This window comes from Cryptomeria japonica, chromosome 5 (assembly GCF_030272615.1).
Source record: "Cryptomeria japonica chromosome 5, Sugi_1.0, whole genome shotgun sequence".
Taxonomy (NCBI): domain Eukaryota; kingdom Viridiplantae; phylum Streptophyta; class Pinopsida; order Cupressales; family Cupressaceae; genus Cryptomeria; species Cryptomeria japonica.
In genome coordinates, this window is record NC_081409.1 from 476,895,773 (window position 1) to 476,910,395 (window position 14,623).

The following is a 14,623-nucleotide window of genomic DNA, read 5'->3' on the forward strand; positions in this document are numbered from 1 at the left end:
TATGTGTTTGGGTTGAAACACAACTTTTGGAGTGTGAACTTGGCTTTGGTTTCCTATCTTTCATGTTTGGGCATGATGGAGGATGAGAGTGTTGTAGTCAAGATAGTTCTCATCACTTAAATAGATGTTGCGGATGCTTGATTCAGCTTGTGAGCACATAGAAATCAGTTGATGCAACATGGTTATACCCCTCAGTAGTTAGTTCACCATAATTAGTGTTATGTTTTTCTCTTGGAAGTTATATGACAAGTGGGAGAACGTTGAGATTAGGTGTGCCATACACCTTGCAAGTCCTAATGGTTGGATTATTTGATTACGTATTATTTTATGTGTCCTCATGAAACAAGACATCCCACTTTATGCCTAGCCATTATGACATGCATAATTCATTTTTAGTTTGGTATTTATGTGTGTAAATGTATTTGTAAAAGAATATCTTGTCATGAAGCATCTGTAAAAGCATCTATGACAAAGATATGGTGGAAGAGATATTATGATGCATATGAGCATGATTAAGAAAGAGATTACAAAGTGGATTAGAAATCTTGAGCCACTTATGACACATGTTAAGACATGTCATAGAGCATCTTTTTAAATGTGATAAATGACAACTAATAGTGTGTGTGTCATATGGATTTTTACCATGGTACTTTGGGACCTCATTCAGGCCCATGGTAATATCTTACGGTGACTTTTTGGGCCTCAATAAGTCTAAATATTAAGAGATTGAGATGGAAACATTAGGGAGGAGTTTTTCCAAATTTATGCTACTGAATTTTTGCCAAAGGAAGAGGTTGTTGATCTCCAAGAAGGCAAGAAATTGATATTGTACTGAAATAAGTTCAAGAAGGCAAGAAATTGATATTGTACTGAAATAAGTTCATTGTTGGTGAATAATACATTGGTTCAGTGCTTTGGAGGCTGGGTTTTCTCCGAAAGGATTTTCCTAAGGTATATTTTAGTGTCATTCTCTTTCTTCTTGTTGATTTATCTTCTATCTCTATCATTCTTTCTTTTATAAATGTTGTGTACATGCTAGAATTCTTCTGAAATTCTTGCAGATCTGAATAATGTGTTATTCTTCTCAAAAGAATAAAGTGGAAATTGCCTGCAACGCTTAATAATTATGAAGATCTAATTTGGTTGATAACGATTTTGTGGGTACTTTTCCTAACGCATTTAGTGTAGAGATCCCATGTGCCTTACCTCCTTTTTGATTGATTGTAACACTTCATAGGAGAGTATCTCCTATTATAATTAAGTTATTAACATGTAAGATTTGAGGGGAAACATTGTCTCAAGTTTTAGGAAGTTCTAACTGGTTACCTTTTAGTCAATTAGGGTGATGAAGAAAGAAGGGATGACATATGCAGCTCCTTATACAGTCTAAGAATTGTTGTTTAAACCCAAATTGCACCAAAATCTTAAGTAAACTCCAATCACATCTATTAAATCTTTTTACATATCTAGTTTAATAAAGATTCTTGGCCCTTTTTTCTTGTTTGGTGGATTGCATATAGAACAAAGGTTGATTGCATTTCTAAAATGATTTTATGAATTAGGATCTTCTTGATGTGTTTTTTAGGCACCATCGAACACAAAATAAAATACCAAGGTATCTTATCCTCTCTTGAGCAAAGTCCTCCCAAATGCTAAACCATGTGATCCAATGGAAGACTCCAAGGTTCCTAATGTTGGGTCACGACTTGTGGATAAGCACAGTTGGTTGATGTGATTGTTGGTAATCCAAGGGGACTTACATTGAATACTTGAATGCTTGAATTGCTGGAACTTAGATTATCAGATATTGCAATCTTGTGATGCTTTCTTTCCTAAACTAACTTGAATTGAAAAAAAAGGACAAAAAGGGAAAGGATTTAGGAATTCTATTCTAAGGCCTAGAATGCAAGACAAGGGTGAATGATTCGATGGAATCCTACTGGGCAAGGTCTCACCATCAAGTTGAACAATCTGACACAAGCTCGGTGCAATCATTTAAGGTATAGTTCAAAGATGTTCAAATCATTACCATCAAACATTGATTACCATTCAAGTTAATGCATAAACAATGGATGTATAGCATTGAAGTTAAGCTCATATAATTTCAATTGACCACGTGTTGTGACCATTTCACACATCGCCCCATCGCAAATGGGGACCCCCTCTTTTTGCTTGTTTTTCGCTTGTTTTCGCTTTCGTTTTTAGGGTTTTGTTAGTCAGTTAGTTGTCTGGATTTAGGGCTAAGCCTTAGGGTTTTAAATTTTGCCTTTTCAAGCCAAAATCCAGTCATTTTTGAGAGCTTTTGAGCTTTCTTTTCTAGAATGCAAATTTTGAATGCAATGATTTCGCCAAAATGGTCTAATTTTCAATTGGAATGTTCATGCAGAGCTTAAACTTGTCTAAGTGTTGACCGTCAATATGAATTGTTGTCTGATTGAATATTTTGACCAAATTTTGACTTTTTTGAAGTTTGATCCTGGGCATTGGAATTGATTTGTTTTCGCCTCGTGAAGTGTTAAAATGTGAAAAATCTTGTTATTTTGGCCTGTAGGAGCAAAATCGCTCCTGTCCCTCAGTGAAGGACGGGAGCTCAATTTCAAATATCTCATCATCCTTGCAGAGTCCAGACAAATTTTACGTTTGAAGTGATAGAGAACGACAAGATCTTTCATTTGAATATAAATTGAAGATTTTTATGAGCACAAACATGTCTCCAGGAAGAAAATCGCCCCTGTCCCTCAGTGAAGGACCGGAGCTACAATTCAAATTTCGCCTTGTCCTTGCAAGATTTTGAGAACTTAATGATTTGAGGACGTCCGAAGGAAGATACTTTGCCAAATGAATATAATTTGAGATGCAAAAAACGAAGGAAAATGACCTATATTGACTAAATCGCTCCTGTCCCTCTCCAAGGGACCAGGGCGAAGTACCTTGTAGCTCTCGTCCCTCTCCTAGGGACCAGAGCGATTTCCTTCATTTTGCAAAATCCAGACAAGGGTCGAGGCAAGTTTACGTTCAAAAACGAAGGAGAACATGAGATGAATGCATTGAATATAAATTGAAGATTTTTGGGACGTCCATACCAGTGCTAAATGCCTAGTTCGCTCCTGTCCCTCAGGAAGGGACCAGGGCGATTTTTGATATAATTGCTTTTTTTGCAAAATTACAAACAATGTCAAGGCTTGGGCGGATAGAGGGAAGAAGGACGAATCCGTTGAATATAAACTTAGAGCATGGCAAAGTGAGATGAAGGCCACAAAGGGAGGATCGCTCCTGTCCCTCTCCAAGGAACCAGGGCAATACAATGGTGATGATACGTCCCTCCAAAGTTCAAGGTCGTCCCTCCAAGGTTCAAGGCCGATCCAAGCCAGGACGAAGGGTGGCGAGGACATTTCAAGGCATTTCCATCAAGCGCAACGTTGCAAAGGTCATCACATGGAAGGATTTGCACTCTAAAGACCTAGATCGCTCCTGTCCCTCTCCAAGGGACCAGAGCGATATCTACATAATGGCGTAAATTTCAAAAGGCAAACAAGTTTCAAGTTACCAAGAGGGTCGAAAGGACATCATTCCACGCAATGAAGATAATTGCAAGTTGGTACAAACAAGAACAAGCATGTTATGATGAACTTCGCTCCTGTCCCTCAGGAAGGGACTAGAGCGATATTGATATATTAGATTAATCCATGCAAGATTTACGTAAAGACAAAGATACACAAGGTTACATATGCTCCAGGACATCGTTTGAAGATAATTTGCAAGAGTTTTAAACGTCCAAACATTGCTAATCAAGGTAAAAGTCTCCCATCGCTCCTGTCCTTTGGACAAGGACCAAGGCGATACTATTAAAACACTCCCGTTCCTTCAAAGATCAAGGCGAGGCGAGGTTAGGAAGTGCGAAGGACAACGTTTGAAGGACATTGCAAAGGAGATCGAAGTTTAAAAGTCGCCAAGATCAAGGAGAAATAATGGATCGCTCCTGTCCCTCTCCAAGGGACAAGGGCGATGGTCCCTTTAATGTATCCAAACACATAATGAAAGCCAATGGAAATAAGCGCAAAGGATCGTACCAAAATGAAGAATTTCAAGCAAAAACATGGAGATCGCTCCTGTCCCTCTCCAAGGGACCAGAGCGATGAGGTACGTCCTTTTATTTTCATATCTTTGGCGCCAAATTTAAACAATTCGAATTTCATTAAATGCTTAATCGATTTAAAAATTGAAAATCTTATTTTTTATTGGCATTTAATATGGCGTTAACATTTATTAATTATTTTTGCCTTATTTAAAAATCGAAATTTGCAATTTAAAAAACGCAAGGCATTAATAAGTAATTATTTAATTAATAAAAAAAATCGATTTGAGCGCTCATATATGGAGGTCGGCCTTGTTATGTCATTGCAAATCATTTAAAAAATGGTTTTATTTTTATTAAGTCAGCCTAAGGGGTAAAGGATGCAAGCGCTATATAAGGGGGGTAGAATTATCATTTTCTACATCATTATTTTACCTTCCTTCATGCAAGTTGACAAGAGGCGAATATAGTGCGAGTTTCATTTATCCAAGGTGGCGTAGACATTCCCAAGGTGGTGTGAGGCGTGCGAAGTGTGTTTGAAGAGGTGCGAATTGCATTAAAGATCAAAGGTGGTGCGAATTCGAAGACCACACCAAGAGCGAATTTGAAGATCCATTTGAGACCACGTCCAAGGTGATAATTGAAGATCACATTCTCTCCAGAGGTGGCGAAATCAAATTTGAGGGGATCATATTGAAGATTATCTTTATACCTCAATTTTGCCTAGGCAAATTTTGTTTTTGCATTCTAGAGTTAGCTCTCTATCGAGGTATGGCGATTTAATTATTATTGTTTTATTCATTCATCGTCATATTTCAAATTTTGAATTTTAAATCTCTTAGTTCAATCATTGTATTTTAGGAAATGATAACTCTAGGGACTTATCATGAGGTTTCCTAAAATCTATCTCTCTTATCTACGTTATTTATTGCAAAATCTATTTCTTATAATGAAATGTTGTGTAGGTATGGCGACCCCAAAGGCGGGAGCATCCACCAGTCGCTCGGCTCTCATGAAAGAAGATCAGAAGACCGAAGAAGTGGAGACCAAGATCGTGTCCAAGTGGAGCAACATTGGAGATACAAACTTGGGAAACTTTAGCACGAAGAAATTCTGAGAGGTCCCTTACATCGGCAAGCCATCACCTGTCGCCCGGAGAATAATAGAGAGTGGCATTATCAAGGCGGCCGGTTTTCCTCCTGCTATTCAGTGCCACGAGTTGATGATCGAGTGTGCCCGTCATTACAATCCACAGTCCAGGACAATTGTGTCCAATGAGGGAAACACTTTGGCGTACCTTTCAGAGGAGGCCATAAGTGAAGCCTTCCATCTTCCAGAGCACAGGGACATGATATACAAGAGCATTGAAGGAGCCAGATCAGTGTACGATGATGATCCAGATGCTTGTCTAAGCATAATCAACAAGAACTGGCTACTCAAGAGTCGTCCCCGTCTGAGCAAAGTACCGAACACACCACACCGGATTGATTTCCAAGAGGAGTACAGAGATTTGATTACCATGCTCAACAGAGTTACAGGAGCACCTCATGCCTTCTATTTTGAGAAATGGATGTTTTATTTCATCCAGGTGATTGTTCAAGGAAAGGGTACAATACATTGGGCTAGGATAATTAGCCATTGCTTAGACGTACAGTTGAGAAGACTCAGGGCTACTAAGTCCTTCCACATGAGTTCATATGTCATCTATGCCTTAATCAGAAGCGTTGAGTACGCAAGACTACCTCACAGAGGAGTGATTGGAAGAGGACCCGGCGAGGTCAGAGTTTGTGAATCCTATACCCACTTGCATCATCCACCAGGGAAGAACTACAAGTTAATCAATGATACTTTCACGATGAACATCACCAGGACGCTGCAAGGAGGGATTCACAACAGATTATCTCAGGATGCCCAGGAGTTAATCAAGAGGTACGGTGCTTGGTTCATTCAATTTCCCAAGTTCACTTACATTAGAGTGTATGGATGTCCTTTACCCCCATACATGTTGCCGAGATACCCGACAGACAGAATTGTGTTACTTGAAGTAACAAGGCAGTTGGCAGCATATGTGAAGGCATTCAGACACAGACATCAGAATGGAGTTCAGGTACCTATTATTTTGGGTAATTCAGTTGAGGTATGTCCCAATGTTTCAGCCATGGATGACGCAGAGAGGGAGTTAGCCTTGTATCCTTTTTCATCTTTTGCTTGGAGGAATAGTTTTGACCCTCATGGACATTTAGAGGAGACAGTCGGTAGAAGATTTAGACATGAGTCCCAAATTGAAGATTTTATGATGAATCTCCTAGATGATCTTGAAGTGAAACGTAAGATACATTCTAGATTGCCTTTGGATTTTATCAGGAAATGTAAGATTTACAGAGTAGCCGACCAAGCTCAGGACAACGGCAGGCACATCCAATCTTCATATGATAGAGAGAGCAAAACAATAAGTTTGAATTGGAATGAGCCCGAGGCCGTGGATTTAGATGATTTGATGGCACCAGTCTTGTCTTGTACTCGCAGATGGGTAGACGTTCAGCATCAAAAGTTGAGAGAACAAGGCATAGCTATGTCTTTTACTTTGGAAGAAAAGCCAGCCGAAGGTGGAGCCAGTGTTAGTGAAGGCAATCCTAATCCTAGGAATTCAGGTGAAGGTAACCTTCGATGTGCCAGTGAGGGCAATCTCCATTCGAGAGGTTCAAAGAGAAAGGAAAGATCAGAAAAGAAAGAGCCTTCCAAGAAAAAGCAAGGTGCTAACAAAGATCAAACACCAGGTACTTCTTCCAGGCCAGAGGATAGAACAGTTCGAGTGGAAGAATCCATGGAATCGATGGTACAGAATGATAGACAGGAAGAGGAACAGGCACAGCATGTTTCATCCGATGGATCTCTCCAAGACTATGATTTAGATAATGATAACGAAATAACATCTCCTCCCAGACAAGAAGAAATAGTACATAAAGAAATTCAAGTTCAAGAGACAAGATCAAATATCCCAGATTGGTTGAAGGAAAGATTGACTAAGGTGATCGTAATTGAGGATGAAGACAGTGCAATTGATTTAGAGAGCCTCGTGGGACGTTCACATATGACAACAGAGAAGAAGAAGGCTATAAAGATGTCCAAGATGATTCGAGATGAGACTGGATCTAGAAAACTGCAGATAGCTACACCGGCGGCAGACAAATATGAGGGTGAGATCCTAGCAGAGGACTATCATATACAGACTATTGAGTTAGGACCATCCACAGCAGAGCAGACTTTAGATGATGCCACCGACACATTTGAGGCATTGAAGGATAAATTTAGAGAAGAAGTAGAAAAGAATAGAAAGCTTGAGAAAGAGGTCGGTGCATGGAGGACATATTTCAGTCACATCAATGAACCTTTGGGACGTCAGGATCCAGTTAGATCACCATTGCAGGCATTGCCCCTTCAATCAATCAATGAAGCAGAAAGATTCAGGAATATGGTCCAGCGTACATGTAATTGGATGGATAGATCTCACACGGTGGCCATTGAGTTTATTACAAGGATGTCGAAGATCACCCACCAGGCTATCCAAGTTCTTGAGATAATCCACAGATTGATGGCAACAGTAGCTGCATTTGCCCATACCAAGGACGTTGTCATCCCTGTCTTGAAAGTTATAAGACATACATCTAGAAGAATTTTAGCACAAGAGAGGATCTTAGAAGGTGATTCTCACAGTTTGTTTCAGTGGTCAACCTTACTCCATATAAAGAGTGTTCTCTTTGAGGACATCAGTGTTAGATGTGGTCAAGTTGAGGAGGTGATCAATCCGATCCAGGACAGAGTATTTGAGGTACTTCGTACCATTCTTGGCAGAGGGATCGAGGTCGAGACAGATGTGGATTTACAAGAATTTGAGGATAGAATCAAGATCATCTTTCGCAAGGACGCAGATGTTACAGATGAGCAGTATGATCAAATGTATGCCACCATGCTCCTGATTGATAGAACAAAGGAACTTGAACCTACTTGGGACACAGCTCTTCTAGATGCATTTGATCAGGTTATCCACTTAGAAGAGAGTATCAAGAATCTTCCCGAGATTCCAATCACAGAAATCGAAGGAATCGTGACAAAATTCATTGCATATGCTAAGAAGGAAAATTGGAAAGGGAATAAGATTCTAGATGAAAGGTTGTTACAGATGACATGACATCTTATTTCTCATTGGTTGATACCTCCTAGATTTTTGTGCCAAATTTAATATTTGGCTATGTATTTAATATTGTTCAGTAAAAAGGAGGTCATTTGTAACAAACCCTAATTAGGGTCTAGGTGTCATGATCTTGTCCGTTGATTTACTTTCAATCTGGACCTTTCATTGTAATTGGGGATGCTATTTATACCCCCATTTTTCATTTTATTTGGAGTCAGTTAATAGAGAATAGAGTTAAGAGTGAAATAGAGAGATTAGAATTGTAAGCAATTTTATTTTGTAGCAAGATTGAGTCTTGAAGAGAGAAATTCAAGCAATTGTTGTATATGATGACTTGGAAATCAATAAAATATTGAAGTTATGGTGTTTTGTTGCAAGTTTCTTAAGTTATCTTCATGGTTGTTGGATGTACTTGAATCACGCTCAATCAAAGTAGTTTGTTAATTTGAAAGGCTAAGTGTGAGGTTTGATATTTGGTAGGATTCACAATCCAAACCACTAGCTTCTTGCTGATTGTAGGAACGCCTTGCGTGGTCGACTGGAAAACACTTTGAGTCCTTAACCTTCAAGCATTTTCGCATCTAGGATATGTACCTTCGTAGTAGTGTCCTTGGTCTTTGATGCATTGAACACCATTATTACCTTAGAAGATCGCACTAATTTCAGTTAAGTTGTTATCTTATGGCAAAATTGAAATTGGTTGAGTCTTGCCAAATCTCATTCATGCTAAGTCGTTCATAGGGTTAGGCTAGATTAGACTTTCTTAAACCCTGTCCTTTTTCCATTTTTTTTGAAAGTTCTTTTTAGATTAGTGAAATCTTCGAACCATTGAATCCGTAAGAAGCCTTGAAGGAAACAGCAAATCACATCATACCACTAAAAGCTTGTCCACACGTGGAGACCCCACTAAAAGAACCTTGGAGTCCATCTAACTGATCCTTTTTGCAGATCTTCAGCAGTTAGAGACTATTTTCTCAAGAGAGGATAAGATGCCTGTCGGTATTTTATTCTGTGTATGATTGTGTACAAAATACACGTCAACACCACGCAAGGCATACTTACAATCAGCAAGAGACTAGTGGTATGAACTAAATGGATTCCGCACAAATGCATTCAACAAATTCCTCTATTCAATCTAATCAACATGAAAGCAAATGAGAAGTAGAAACCATGTGACTTGTTGAGATAACGCATTTCACCATGACTTCAATGAAAAGAGTATCTCCATTTACAAGTCTTAGCAACGATTCCTCCTCCTATTCTAATCTAACTTCTTCTATTAACCTCTTATTTTCTATTAACCATTGACTATTAACTTTTACAAATGAGAAGTTTGAGCCCTTTATAGAGAGCTCATTACAATTCAAAGGCTCAGATCAATTTGAGATCAACAACCGAGATTATAAGATGAAAACCCTAATTAGGGTTTGTTACAACAAACTCTTCTTAGCCAATGAAATAATTACAATATTTGGACACATGTCTTCTCTTGAATATTTGACCAATAGAGATAGTGGGCGTAGGTACATTGGAGTTTGTGCCCCCATGGATGAGCTTGGTTCCTTGAATCCGAACATGCTGATGTAGGACCTTCTGATTGATGGAATGGACTAGGATGACACCTCAGTTTGCTTGTACTTGGTAGATCAACATGAAATGCTTGAGCAATATCTCTTGATACTCAACAGTATTCACTCGCTCAATGTGGTGATGATGATGGGAAGCATCGTTATGGTCAAGTCATTCCTCCATCTTTGCTTGCTTATCTTGCCTTGAGATAATTGCACGATCTCTCCTTTACACCCCTTTGACCTCTTCATGAAAGTTATTGAATATCTCGAAATCCTTCTTGTGTAGTCACCTTCCTTGATACCCTTGTGCTTGCCGATGAAGTTTTCCCCTTCAAGTTGCATGGTGGTGTGGGTCTTGCAATCCTCCTCTTATTCTTTCAAGGTGTTGCTTTGCAATTTGCATCATCATCCTCTCACATCTGCAAACCAAAACAAATATGGTATCAAACACACATGATATATAACTTTTACACACCCTCTTAATTTGATATGATCTCTGATTTTTTTGTGTTGCAGGTCTGATAGGTGCATTTATAGGGGAGGTTGCTCCTTTCCATTGGCAAAGGAAGTGAGTTCGCTTCCTTCCAATGGCAAAGGAAGTGAGCAAAATTGCACATACTTAGTCGAATTTTGAGGTGTTAGTTAAAAAAAATCAAATTTATTGCTCAGACAAAGGCATCACATCATGATTCAAGACGTTTTGGACCCCAAGAAGGCAGATGAGGGAAGTTCACTCCCTTCCATTGGCAAAGGAAGTGAACGAAGTAGCCATGCATCTTTCTCTTTGAAACTTTTTTGTCAATTCGTCCTTCTTCATCAAGTAGAGCCTTAAGGTTTTAGTCTCCATGTGTAAAGATTCATCGAATTATCATCCAAGGATGCCTAGGAAGCCATTTTGCTCTGCTCCCTTCCATTGGCAAGGGAAGTCACTTTGCTCCCTTCCAATAATGACAAAGGAAGTGAGCGAAGTTTGTACTTTCAACACTTATTCCATCAATTCAATCCTTCTAATGAGCAAAGATGAGGTTCCACGCAAGGTAAAGCATTAGAAATGTCTAAGATCTTGTTCTCCATCAATCAAGTTCATTAAATCATCTTCAAATATGCAAGAGGAATCAAATCCCTCTCTTCCATTGGCAATGGAAGTGAGCGAACTTCCTGCCAGTGGCAAAGGAGGTGACATCACTCCCTTCCATTGGCAAAGGAAGTGAGCGATGTTGCATATACTTAGCCAAATCTTAAGGTTGCTGGTCAAAATCAACTTAGTTGCTCAAACAAAGGCATCATCTCATGACTCAAGATGTTTTGGACCCCATGGAAGGCAGATGAGGGATGTTCGTTCCCTTCCATTGGCAAAGGAAGTGAGTGTACTTCCTGCCAACAGCAAAGGAAGTGCAGTTTGCTCCAATCAAGGGCCAATGGAAATTTTCACATACTTAGTCAAATTTTGCCCTATGCAACCTGCCTTTCAACAAAGTGCAATTAACCCTCTTGACTTGACACCTCATCTCACATCACTTAATTTCACATCTCACAGGAAGGGCAAAGGCAGGCAGTCAATGCCAAGGAAGGGCAAAGGAAGTTACTGTTAATGCCTTCGTCATTCATTTCATTCCTAGCCTTGTAAGCAAAAGATGAGTCATCCATTCCAAAAGCCTTGATTCTGTCTTCATTCCATCCAAAAGAGAGAGACGTAACTTGATTTCCTCCTGGCCTCTTGACCAACTATACTACTTCAACGATAAGGCTAATAGCAAAAGACTCTACAACTACCAGCGGCTAAGCTAAGACAACTAACCTAGAAAGCGAAAAAGTGGGGGTCCCCATTTGCGATGGGGCGATGTGTGAAAACATCACGACGGGTCTTAGTTGAGCTGCTATTAGTTTGGAGATGATTTTATAGACTATATTTCAAAGAGCTATTGATTTGTATTGCTCCACTTTTGATACCTATACAATTTTTGGAATCAGGATTAGCCCTCTAGCATTGACTTGGGTAATCGTTGTCTTGTTTCTTGGGATTATTCAGCCATTTGTGTCAGATCTTCTTTGACTGTTTACCAAAGAACTTGGTAAAATACAACTGAACATCCATCTAAACCGAGGCTTTATCTAGATTGAATGAAAAAAACATAGGCTTGAGTTCTTCCTGGTCGGTTGTTCTTAGAAGGCTATCACTATTTACTTTTGAGATGAGTCCGTGGACTTGTTGGAGCAGGATATCCTTAGGTTTATCTGAAATAGCCCTCTTTCTATCATGACTTACGCGTAATAAAGCGTCTTGTTGCAAGGGTTGTGATTTCTTGAAAATCAATGAGAATCATAGCATTTTCAAGGGACTATTTCCACATGAATGTTGATGTGTCACCTATTCATTACTGACTTGTGAAAGAAGGCTGTGTCGTTATTTACCCAATCTACTTTTTCTCTTTGCTTCCACTACTAACTCTCTTTTATGTGTTATTGCCAATTTAGCTATTGCTTCTTGCTCTTTCATTGCCAAACATTTGTCATGAAGTTGATTCAAAACCTGACTTTGTATTGCTGCCAACTTATCTTAAGGTTTTTGGGACTAGATGTTGACCAATTCTTTTTTATTCCATTCTTGTATTTAGTCTCAGATGTTCCTTCGTTTTGGAAGATCTGTACACGGTTATCTTTGCTGCACAAAAAGTAAAAACGTCCTCAACGACATGAAAGGAGTTTCCAAGAATTCTTGTTTGAACAATATGGCTTTAAAGTATTTATAAAAAACCCAATCAAAAAAAGATATGTATACAAAACATGCAGCGAAAATATGAAAGAGTAATAGTGAATTTTATTTTTGTTTTTCAAATATCTACCATGCACCTAACCTTAGGCTTCTCTCATTACGTGCAAAAGGTTTGACTGCTAAAATTTAAAAGGATACAAAATAGAAACCATAGCACAGTAGAACATGGTATGTTTCCTCAGAATCCACAAGCATGTGGGTAAGATGAGTACCATCATACATGTATGATATAGCCAAAATAAAATAAGTATCTAAGAGCACATTTATAAATTATATTTCGAATTTCTTGATATTTGTGATGTTGAAACACGGGACTGTTTCTCCAAATCATTTGTTGCAGCAAAACAGGTGTTAAGCTTTACTCTCGTGTGGTTGTGTAAATGCTTCAATCTTGCAGGTGGAGAAACTCGTTATAAATCTTGTAGTTTAAATTAATCTGTTCACAGCAAGGAATGTAAGCTTAGTCACATTTACTGTTCCAAAAGGCGGCCACAAGTTCCATCGTCCCAAAAGCCCCAATTGCAGACAGGCACAAACACAGGCTTCCTTGACTCGTTATACGGAGGAGTCCTTGAATAAGGGTCCGCGTATCGTCCAGAGTGAACCTCCTTATATGGCGAATCATTAAAAAAACCCGCACATAACATGGAAATAGAGCACCTTCTATAATCACTACGGTTGATTGTTCATCCACATTGTCCTTTACGGGCCTATGCCTGAGCCGGTAGAGTAAACCCTCTTGACAGAGATGAGTCAGTTGGATTTTTGTCGTCCGCAGGGCTGAGGAGACTCCACCCTATGCTTCGATGTAATCCCCGCAGTTATTGAGATATTTGGAGTCTGGTGACCGCTTTGTGTCTCATGCTGGGAATCCCTCAGCAACTGAATTGAACTTAGATGCCGAAATTAGCATGCGGTTAGTATTTCGGTTTTGAGCCTCAACGGGTCAAAAAAATCAAATTGTTTCCTTTTCCTTTGACCCTCGCGACTATTATTTAAAATTTTCTGGAAGTAACAATAATAATGGCAGGACCAATGATAATATTCTACGCATGTAACTCACGAAAAATATTACGAGTCCCGTTGTCTGATAAGCTCGATTTCATATAATTGAAGGATTTCTTTAGTTGGGAAAACAAGGCAGAATTTCGTTCATTCAGTAGGCTAAACGATTGTGAATAGCAGGAGAAACTATGAGTCTACTGCACTTCCGTTCTAAAGTTCACAGTCTAGCGAAACAACGAGCATCATTAAAGACTAGTAGCAAAGCTCGTAAACTATCGTCGGTAATAGCATGATAATTCAAAGTTCATAATAATGTTTATAACATTGGTCTACGATGAGAAAGAAGAAACAGTGGAGTTGTGAGTGATAGCTCACTTGATTTCCGAGGGTGAGCACAACATAGGGATCACTGCTCTTCAAGTCTCGAATGGCCAAGTTTGTCGCCTTTACCACACGGACTTTCAGAAGCCCTAACATGTTCTCCATCTGCAAATATACATTCAATTAAATTACCAAACACCAATCCTCGCCCAAATTTAAACTAAGGAAAAAATAACAAACATGTCAGACCGATTGTCTGGCCTCAAACTCCACAGCACAAGAACTCGTCTGTTTTGCTAGAACTAGAACTAGAACTAGAACTAGAATGATGCAAAAGCGGCACTTTGGATGCAGCAAAAACAAACGTGCTCGCTATTTCTGTTCCACTGATTATATATCAATGATAAGTAATATTTTTAATAATTCTAAAATTTTGTGATATTTTATTAAAGTTTAATTTCAGAGTTTTTTTTTTTGTTTTTTTTTTGTTAATACTTGTTATACATTTTCAATTAAATGAATAGTTTTACTGCATTTAAATTTTAACATTTGGTTATATTGTTTGTTTTTTAATCGATTGTTGTATTGGACTTTATTCTATGTGTTGCTTTTATTTTATGAAACCAACAAGTATATCATTATGAAAAAAAAAAAAAAATTGTTCACTAGAATTGAATGAACTCAAA

The 14,623-nt window shown here is 38.7% G+C and overlaps 1 protein-coding gene across 2 annotated transcripts in view; it reads right to left on the reverse strand.

Annotated features, from left to right (window-relative positions):
- LOC131049830 (protein C2-DOMAIN ABA-RELATED 3) overlaps positions 1 to 14,328 on the reverse strand; it is a 95,514-nt gene extending 81,186 nt beyond the window's left edge. For both annotated transcript variants that reach the window (XM_057983924.1, XM_057983916.1), the window contains exons 1-2: positions 14,187 to 14,328; positions 13,992 to 14,102 (exon numbers count right to left, since the gene is read on the reverse strand). In XM_057983924.1, coding sequence (XP_057839907.1) covers positions 13,992 to 14,102 — 111 coding nt within the window. In that variant the 5' untranslated portion in view covers positions 14,187 to 14,328. The remainder of the gene's footprint in view (positions 1 to 13,991; positions 14,103 to 14,186) is intronic.
- Between the last annotated feature and the right edge of the window lie 295 nt (positions 14,329 to 14,623).